Source organism: Emiliania huxleyi (genome assembly GCF_000372725.1).
Source record: "Emiliania huxleyi CCMP1516 unplaced genomic scaffold EMIHUscaffold_91, whole genome shotgun sequence".
NCBI classification, from domain to species: domain Eukaryota; phylum Haptophyta; order Isochrysidales; family Noelaerhabdaceae; genus Emiliania; species Emiliania huxleyi.
In genome coordinates, this window is record NW_005195220.1 from 1 (window position 1) to 9,981 (window position 9,981).

A 9,981-nucleotide genomic window follows, 5' to 3' on the forward strand; every position below is an offset into this window, starting at 1 on the left:
TGACCAAGCTCCACACGGAGCTCACGCGCCAGGCGGGACGCAAGCAGGCGGCACTGGCGGCTGAGCTCGCGCAGCTGACGGCCGCGCTGAGAAAGGCGGAGGAGCGGAACGCGGCGCTGGAGCGGGCGCAAGCCGAGGAGCGAGCCGCTGCCGCCGCGCGCGAGGTCGAGCTGCAGACAGCGGTGAGCCACTGGCGTGACGAGGCAGCGCTCGCCGCGCAGAGGGAGCAGCAGGCGAGCGAGATGGGCGAGGCGCGGCTCGCACAGGCGGTCGAGCGGGAGGGCGAGGCGCGCGACGAGGCGTCCTTCTTCCGGGCGCGCTTCCAAGAGCTCGCGCTCTCCTTTGCTCGAGCCCAGGACCCCGCGCCGCCGCGCAGCCGTCCTCCGAACGCCGACGGCGGCGGCTTCTTTGGCGCCGTGGCGAGCCTGATCGGCGGCGGGGCGAAGCCGCGGCCGTCTCGAGGGCGGGGGCGGACCTCGCTGTCGGCGTCCCGGCCCGCTGGCGACGCGCCGTCGTCTCCAGCCGAAAAGGCGCGTGCGCCGCCGCAGGCGCCCCTCTTCTCGCCCCGCACAATGTCCATCGCCGAGGAGCCGTACTCGCCGCCGCAGCCGCCCGCCCCGCGCGACGCGCCAACGCCCGCCGACGCGACTGCGCTGGCGAGCTACCTCGGCTTGCACCCCGTCCGCGACGCCAAGCTCATGTGGATCGCCGAGGCCGCCGCGGCCGAGCCGCTGCCGGAGGGCTGGAGCGAGGTGGTCGACCCCGGCGGGAGGCTCTACTACTCGAACGGCGTCACGGGCGAGTCGTCGCGAGTGCACCCGCGCGACGAAGAGTTCCGCCTGCTCGTGATGCGCTCCAAGCTCGAGCAGATGCATTCGGCGCCCGCAGCGCAGCCGTCGGCGGGCGACTGGTCGACGATCCGGATGAAGTCGCTCGAGCAGTCGCTCAGCTCGGCCGCTTCGGCGCCGGTTCGCGCGCTCGTGCAGCGGAGTGGCGACCGACGAGGCGGCGCGCCGCGGCTCACCTTCGAGATGCTGCTCGACGAGGACACGCGGCTGCCGTGGATGGAGGCGGTGCTGCGTGAGGGCCCGCGCGGGGCCGCGTTCGAGCTCCTGCTCGAGGGCGGCGCGGCCGAGAAGAGCGAGCACCTCGTGCGGCTGAGCGGGCCGAGCAGCAGCGTGCTCGTGCGGAGGGAGCGGCGCGACGCGCCGCTGCCGGAGGACGGGCCCGTGGGGGAGGAGGAGGAGCTCGCGGCCGTCATCTTCGTCGAGGTTTTGGGCGAGGCGGACGAGTCCGGCGCGCGAGGCGGAGAGGAGGCGCCGTACTCGATGGAGCTGGTGGTGCCGGCGGCGAAGCGTGGCGGCGCGACTCAGGCGCACAAGCCGCGTGGCCCCTCCGACACGCTGCTGCAGCGGTACGGGCGGGGCGAGACGGAGGGGCTCCTCGTCTTTGTCGGCCAGGTCGCGAGGAGTGCGGCTGCGGAGGCGCCGAGCGCAGCGGTCCGGCTCTCGCTGCCCAAGACGGACTCCGGGAACTTGCTGCTGCAGACATCGGGCCGCCGCGGGGCCAACCGAGCGACCCTGGAGTACCGCGACCCATTGAGCCCGCTGGCGGCCTTCTCGGCGGCGCTCGCGCTCGTGCACTGGAGTGAACGCGCGCAGTCGGCGCTAGCGAGAGCTGCCATCGGGAAAGGGCGTCTGAGTGTTGGGTGAAGATCGTTAGACTGATCGAGGTGTGAGGGGGTGTTGTGGGCCGAAAACTCTTTCGTAGGAGGCGACAGGGTCCCCACGGCAAGTAATGACCGCGCAAGACATAAAGGGTGGGCTAAGGCGTAAGAGGGCTCTGCACGCACACACACATATCACAAGGGTCAAGGCGCCCGCGTGTCGCAGACGCGCACGCGGTTGCCGGTTCCATTGACAAGTCTGCAATATACCCCCACACGAACAAATATCAAAATCCGAATACCGTGGCGAAACCATGTGATCTCGGCCGTGCAAGCCTTCATCTAAATAAATAAAAACGGACACCTCTACTAGGAGATGGGTAAAAAGGAACAGGTCCCCGCCCGTGCGATCATTGTGCAGGGTTCTTTGTGCCGTGTGGTCGGCGACTAGCCGGGGTCGTCCTCCCGATGGGGGACTAGCACTAGCCGTCTTCCACATGGTCCCTCGGGTGCCAAGACATCCGTAAAGTTGAAACCAAGAACGTCCGCCAAATCCGTGGCTGCTTTCGGAGCAACTTGAGGGGAAGCCGCTGATCGAGCCCAGCGTGCCCGCGGCCGCCTCCCGCGCGGCACCGCCGCTGGGGACGACACGCTGCGGAATCGGATCGAGCCCAGGGAGGAGGAGGGCGCAGTCGGCGAATTGGAGGAGGAGGAGGAGGGCGCAGTCGAGGAATGGGAGGAGGAGGGCGCAGTCGACATTTGGCGTGTCTGACTCAGAGGAGGAGTTGGAGGTGCTCTGGCAACCTAACCTGATTCAGAAGCTCGCCGATGTTGTCACTCAACGTGCGTCATGCGTGATCGAGCTCGAGGGAGGAGCTCCGCTAACGATTCGGCCGGCCACCCAACGCCGCCGCCCACCGCCACCCACAAAGCGCCTGCTCTACTATCCCGTACCACCCTCTCCACTTTCCACGGATCATGCCCGTGATAGCAGCATCACTGCCGCCGTCCTGGTTTTGAACGTGGCAGCTAGTCGAGGGACTCGGTAGTTGTGACCCCCCTGAGTGAGGAGCAGGAGAGAGAGAGCTTTTGTGGTGTTGGTGTACGCAATGACGGGACAGGGGTGGTTGTTCTTGAGCACTTGAGCACTTGATAGGGTCGATTCCGCATGGTACGGGACCCCTCCGATCGTCTCGCCCTCCCTCACTGGTGTGTTCATTGGGGGGGGTCATAACAAACACGGTGCAGGATCGAGGTGCACGCTGCCGAGGCAGTGTCGTCCCCCCTCTCCCCGACGGCGATGGCGGTGTGACCGATCGATGGTTGTTCTCTCTATCTCCCCTTTCTAGCTCTTGGCATGAGCTGCGCCCTGTGTCCGACCCCTTTTGCGCAGCAACACCTTAAACTTTTAGGCCCTCCAAATTCGGGTCGGAGCGTAGCGGAGTGGGCCCCGAGTTTGAAAAGGGCGACGGACGCTTGCGTCCTAGCCTCCAACAACGCCTCCCCGGCGCAGATCCAGATGGGCCCCCGGAGGGATGCACAACCGCTCCCCCCCTACGCCGCTTGCGGCGGTCCTCTTCCCAGCTCCGCTGAGGGCGCGTGCGTTACACCCCCCGCACACCCCTATTAAAACTCCTGGGCTCTCAATGCCTAGCCCGCCGTTCTGTCAGCCGCGGCCCGCATGTCCAGACAGTGCGGGCCTCGACGCCACACTAGGTCCATTGGGTTGAACCCTGGCTTGTCTCGAAGGTGAGGTATAGAGGGTCACATGGGGAATGCGAACTCGTCATGATGCGCGGCGACGGCGGCGTCGATATCTGTCGACGCCGCCGCCCCGCGCTCCAAAACGGTCGCGTACGCATATGCGCACAACTAGGTACGTGCCAACCCGCATGGGCCAGACACCGTCAAAGGTCCCTCTCCACTCCTCCTTGCACCACTGAAGCATATGCAGCTGATGTGAGCAAGGTCGCCTAAGCGGCCCCCCTCGCTGTGGGTTGCCGTAGTTGGACCAATGCCACGCGTTGTGGCGAAGATGGCCTTATGCAGAGCCTGGCCGGGCCGTCTTCGGGCCCGGCCGCCCTAACAGTACGACGCATACGCGCCGCGACCGCTTCAAGTGTCGCCGCCGCCGCAAGGCGGACGGCGCCCGCCGCCCAGCCAACAGTGGCTAGGGCGGGGGAAGGGTGGATTCGAGCCGCCCGCACGCTCGTGCGGTAGGGAGGCTCGTGTAAAGCACGCCGTGCGCAAGCACAGGTGCGCGTTTGAAGCATTCGAGTCGCTGCAGCGAAGGCTGCTGTTTACTGGTTTGTGGCACGCCACGCATCTCGCGCGGTGAGTGCTGAGATACGCCCCGAGCACGATCGCCGGGGCGGCTGCATGACTAGAACGACCCGTGCCGTGGCACAGGTCGAGTAGAGAGGGCCGCACACGCGTCCTTGCGGGCGGCCCGTTGTGAAGGATCGAGCACACCGAAGCGAGGTGTGCTCGTGTTGCAAGTGTCGCCGCCGCCGCAAGGCGGACGGCACCCACCGCCCAGCCAACAGTGGCTAGGGCGGGGGAAGGGTGGATTCGAGCCGCCCGCACGCTCGTGCGGTCGGGGGCTCGTGTAAAGCACGCCGTGCGCAAGCACAGGTGCGCGTTTGAAGCATTCGAGTCGCAGCAGCGGAGGCTGCTGCTTACTGGTTTGTGGCACGCCACGCGTCTCGCGCGGTGAGTGCTGAGATACGCCCCGAGCACGATCGCCGGGGCGGCTGCATGACTAGAACGACCCGTGCCGTGGCACAGGTCGAGTAGAGAGGGCCGCACACGCGTCCTTGCGGGCGGCCCGTTGTGAAGGATCGAGCGCGCCGAAGCGAGGTGTGCTCGTGTTGCAAGTGTCGCCGCCGCAACAAGGCGGACGGCGCCCGCCGCCCAGCCAACAGTGGCTAGGGCGGGGAAAAGGTGGATTCGAGCCGCCCGCACGCTCGTGCGGTAGGGAGGCTCGTGTAGAGCACGCCGTGCGCAAGCACAGGTGCGCGTTTGAAGCATTCGAGTCGCAGCAGCGGAGGCTGCTGTTTACTGGTTTGTGGCACGCCACGCATCTCGCGCGGTGAGTGCTGAGATACGCACCGAGCACGATCGCCGGGGCGGCTGCATGACTAGAACGACCCGTGCCGTGGCACAGGTCGAGTAGAGAGGGCCGCACACGCGTCCTTGCGGGCGGCCCGTTGTGAAGGATCGAGCACACCGGAGCGAGGTGTGCTCGTGTTGCAAGTGTCGCCGCCGCCGCAAGGCGGACGGCGCCCACCGCCCAGCCAACAGTGGCTAGGGCGGGGGAAGGGTGGATTCGAGCCGCCCGCACGCTCGTGTGGCCGGGAGGCTCGTGTAGAGCACGCCGTGCGCAAGCACAGGTGCGCGTTTGAAGCATTCGAGTCGCAGCAGCGAAGGCTGCTGTTTACTGATTTGTGGCACGCCACGCATCTCGCGCGGTGAGTGATGAGATACGCCCCGAGCACGATCGCCGGGGCGGCTGCATGACTAGAACGACCCGTGCCGTGGCACAGGTCGAGTAGAGAGGGCCGCACACGCGTCCTTGCGGGCGGCCCGTTGTGAAGGGTCGAGCGCGCCGAAGTGAGGTGTGCTCGTGTTGCAAGTGTCGCCGCCGCCGCAAGGCGGACGGCGCCCACCGCCCAGCCAACAGTGGCTAGGGCGGGGGAAGGGTGGATTCGAGCCGCCCGCACGCTCGTGTGGCCGGGAGGCTCGTGTAGAGCACGCCGTGCGCAAGCACAGGTGCGCGTTTGAAGCATTCGAGTCGCAGCAGCGAAGGCTGCTGTTTACTGGTTTGTGGCACGCCACGCATCTCGCGCGGTGAGTGCTGAGATACGCCCCGAGCACGATCGCCGGGGCGGCTGCATGACTAGAACGGCCCGCGCCGTGGCACAGGTCGAGTAGAGAGGGCCGCACACGCGTCCTTGCGGGCGGCCCGTTGTGAAGGGTCGAGCGCGCCGAAGCGAGGTGTGCTCGTGTTGCAAGTGTCGCAGCCGCCGCAAGGCGGACGGCGCCCACCGCCCAGCCAACAGTGGCTAGGGCGGGGAAAGGTGGATTCGAGCCGCCCGCACGCTCGTGCGGTAGGGAGGCTCGTGTAGAGCACGCCGTGCGCAAGCACAGGTGCGCGTTTGAAGCATTCGAGTCGCAGCAGCGGAGGCTGCTGCTTACTGGTTTGTGGCACGCCACGCGTCTCGCGCGGTGAGTGCTGAGATACGCCCCGAGCACGATCGCCGGGGCGGCTGCATGACTAGAACGACCCGCGCCGTGGCACAGGTCGAGTAGAGAGGGCCGCACACGCGTCCTTGCGGGCGGCCCGTTGTGAAGGGTCGAGCGCGCCGAAGCGAGGTGTGCTCGTGTTGCAAGTGTCGCAGCCGCCGCAAGGCGGACGGCGCCCACCGCCCAGCCAACAGTGGCTAGGGCGGGGAAGGGTGGATTCGAGCCGCCCGCACGCTCGTGCGGTAGGGAGGCTCGTGTAGGGCACGCCGTGCGCAAGCACAGGTGCGCGTTTGAAGCATTCGAGTCGCAGCAGCGGAGGCTGCTGTTTACTGGTTTGTGGCACGCCACGCATCTCGCGCGGTGAGTGCTGAGATACGCACCGAGCACGATCGCCGGGGCGGCTGCATGACTAGAACGACCCGCGCCGTGGCACAGGTCGAGTAGAGAGGGCCGCACACGCGTCCTTGCGGGCGGCCCGTTGTGAAGGATCGAGCACACCGAAGCGAGGTGTGCTCGTGTTGCAAGTGTCGCCGCCGCCGCAAGGCGGACGGCGCCCGCCGCCCAGCCAACAGTGGCTAGGGCGGGGGAAGGGTGGATTCGAGCCGCCCGCACGCTCGTGCGGTAGGGAGGCTTGTGTAGAGCACGCCGTGCGCAAGCACAGGTGCGCGTTTGAAGCATTCGAGTCGCAGCAGCGGAGGCTGCTGCTTACTGGTTTGTGGCACGCCACGCGTCTCGCGCGGTGAGTGCTGAGATACGCCCCGAGCACGATCGCCGGGGCGGCCGCATGACTAGAACGACTCGTGCCGTGGCACAGGTCGAGTAGAGAGGGCCGCACACGCGTCGTTGCGGGCGGCCCGTTGTGAAGGGTCGAGCGCGCCGAAGCGAGGTGTGCTCGTGTTGCAAGTGTCGCCGCCGCCGCAAGGCGGACGGCGCCCGCCGCCCAGCCAACAGTCGGTAGGGCGGGGAAAGGTGGATTCGAGCCGCCCGCACGCTCGTGTGGCCGGGAGGCTCGTGTAGAGCACGCCGTGCGCAAGCACAGGTGCGCGTTTGAAGCATTCGAGTCGCAGCAGCGGAGGCTGCTGCTTACTGGTTTGTGGCACGCCACGCGTCTCGCGCGGTGAGTGCTGAGATACGCCCCGAGCACGATCGCCGGGGCGGCTGCATGACTAGAACGACCCGTGCCGTGGCACAGGTCGAGTAGAGAGGGCCGCACACGCGTCCTTGCGGGCGGCCCGTTGTGAAGGGTCGAGCGCGCCGAAGCGAGGCGTGCTCGTGTTGCAAGTGTCGCCGCCGCCGCAAGGCGGACGGCGCCCGCCGCCCAGCCAACAGTGGCTAGGGCGGGGGAAGGGTGGATTCGAGCCGCCCGCACGCTCGTGCGGTAGGGAGGCTCGTGTAGAGCACGACGTGCGCAAGCACAGGTGCGCGTTTGAAGCATTCGAGTCGCAGCAGCGGAGGCTGCTGCTTACTGGTTTGTGGCACGCCACGCGTCTCGCGCGGTGAGTGCTGAGATACGCCCCGAGCACGATCGCCGGGGCGGCTGCATGACTAAAGCGACCCGTGCCGTGGCACAGGTCGAGTAGAGAGGGCCGCACACGCGTCCTTGCGGGCGGCCCGTTGTGAAGGATCGAGCATACCGAAACGAGGTGTGCTCGTGTTGCAAGTGTCGCCGCCGCCGCCGGGGGAAAGGTGAATTCGAGCCGCCCGCACGCTCGTGCGGTAGGGAGGCTCGCGTAGAGCACGCCGTGCGCAAGCACAGGTGCGCGTTTGAAGCATTCGAGTCGCAGCAGCGAAGGCTGCTGTTTACTGGTTTGTGGCACGCCACGCATCTCGCGCGGTGAGTGCTGAGATACGCCCCCAGCACGATCGCCGGGGCGGCTGCATGACTAGAACGACCCGTGCCGTGGCACAGGCCGAGTAGAGAGGGCCGCACACGCGTCCTTGCGGGCGCCCGTTGCGAAGGATCGAGCGCGCCGAAGCGAGGTGTGCTCGTGTTGCAAGTGTCGCCGCCGCCGCAAGGCGGACGGCGCCCACCGCCCAGCCAACAGTGGCTAGGGCGGGGGAAGGGTGGATTCGAGCCGCCCGTACGCGCTCGTGCGGCCGGGGGGCTCGTGTAGAGCACGCCGTGCGCAAGCACAGGTGCGCGTTTGAAGCATTCGAGTCGCAGCAGCGAAGGCTGCTGCTTACTGGTTTGTGGCACGCCACGCGTCTCGCGCGGTGAGTGCTGAGATACGCCCCGAGCACGATCGCCGGGGCGGCTGCATGACTAGAACGACCCGCGCCGTGGCACAGGTCGAGTAGAGAGGGCCGCACACGCGTCCTTGCGGGCGGCCCGTTGTGAAGGATCGAGCGCGCCGAAGCGAGGCGTGCTCGTGTTGCAAGTGTCGCCGCCACCGCTGCACGCGGGCTGGGCTATCGCCTGCAGGATGAGGCTAAAAGAGGCATAGTTCTCCGCGTAGAGCACATAGCAAAAGGACTCCCAATCTAAGCAAAGCCAGTTGCTCCATCCGGATGACGCATCAGAACTGAGAAATTTCCGTTGACAGAGAGCTGCTCGGTGTGACGACGTGTGGTGTCCATCCCAAATGCGCCGCTGGCGCACTGTGGGGCGGGGGGGGAGGTCAAAGCGAGTCGCCCAGGCTCCCTGCTGGGCGGCTCGCGTCGTGTTTGTAACGGTTCGAAGAAGCTCTTTGTTCACGGTTGCACCGTGAACAGGAGATTGGTCGAGGCTATGCACAAGCGATGCGCGTAGACTCCGTGTGGCTCTGGGCTGCAGCCTGTTAGAGAGCCGAGTCGCTTTAATAGCACGGCCGGGCACGGTCGTACCTCGCGTGCCCTCTGTGCGAATTAAAACTCCTGGGCTCTCAATGCCTAGCCCGCCGTTCTGTCAGCCGCGGCCCGCATGTCCAGACAGTGCGGGCCTCGACGCCACACTAGGTCCATTGGGTTGAACCCTGGCTTGTCTCGAAGGTGAGGTATAGAGGGTCACATGGGGAATGCGAACTCGTCATGATGCGCGGCGACGGCGGCGTCGATATCTGTCGACGCCGCCGCCCCACTTGTCTTCCTTCTCGGAAAGTTCGCGACCGAGTCTTTAGACTCGCTCGCGCGGCGCGCATTGACATATTGACTGTGCGCATCCCCATGTCGAGCGCAGCTCGAAGTGCCGGCTGGCCTCTTCTTGAGTGCCCTGACGATTTGTGGTCATCCCGACTACGGAATAACACGTGTTCTGTCGCCCCGTTCCGGAGGAATGCCGACAGGAGTGATTTGTTACTTGTGCAATCCGTGCAGGCACACACCCTCACAGACTGCACTACGCCGCGAGGGTTCTTGCTGACCTCACGCCGTTAAGATAGCTGCGTGCGCTGGCACTCAGACAAGACACAACCAGGACACCCCTCTCCCGGGGGGCCGCTGGCGTCCGGGTCCCCAAAACAGCCCGAGGGCCGTGTTGGTGCTTCCACTAGTGCAGTTCGAGTGCAGTGCGCCTCACAGGCTGACACCGCACACCGTCTCGAACTGTCCTCGACGCCGCCAGTGGCGGGCCGACGGCAGGGTAGGGGCCGCAGGCCGTGCTTCGGGGCGCAGGCTCTACTGCTCATTCATGGCTCCGCACTCCGCTCCGCGCGGCGTGTTGAGTATGGCTCACACCAGCAGCCAGACGGCTGCTGGTGGATGCTCGCGCTCCCCTCGCGCCGTCCTTGGCACGAGAGGGCGGGTTGATTTGCGAGTGCACCACGCAATGCCAGCTGGCCCTGCGGGTGCACTTCGCCCATGGCCGTGTGCTCATCTGGCGGCACTGCTTGCTGCATGGCCATGTAAAGACGCCATTTTTGCACGGTGCTTTGCGCAAAGCATTACGTATGGGGCCACCTGCGGCTGGGGCGGTCCTCGCATTCCAGCTGGCGTGGACGACTGCTGTCCTCCTGTTGGCTGCTGGCTCCTCGTTCGAAGCTGAGCAGGCTGGTCCTCGCTGCAAAGCCTGCGGTTTGCATGTCTTGGACTGGCGGCGCGGTGCTTCACGCACTGCGGCGCGGATCCGTTTGGCCCATTGCGCCCGTCCGTAGGAC

The 9,981-nt window shown here is 66.5% G+C and overlaps 1 protein-coding gene across 1 annotated transcript; it reads left to right on the plus strand.

Moving 5' to 3' along the window:
• Positions 1–32: 32 nt before the first annotated feature.
• EMIHUDRAFT_220364 (hypothetical protein) lies at positions 33–1,712 on the plus strand (the record flags this gene model as incomplete). The annotated part of the gene is made up of 1 exon (XM_005757312.1): positions 33–1,712. A coding segment is annotated over one exon (1,680 nt), but the record flags the coding sequence as incomplete, so codon positions are not given.
• Between the last annotated feature and the right edge of the window lie 8,269 nt (positions 1,713–9,981).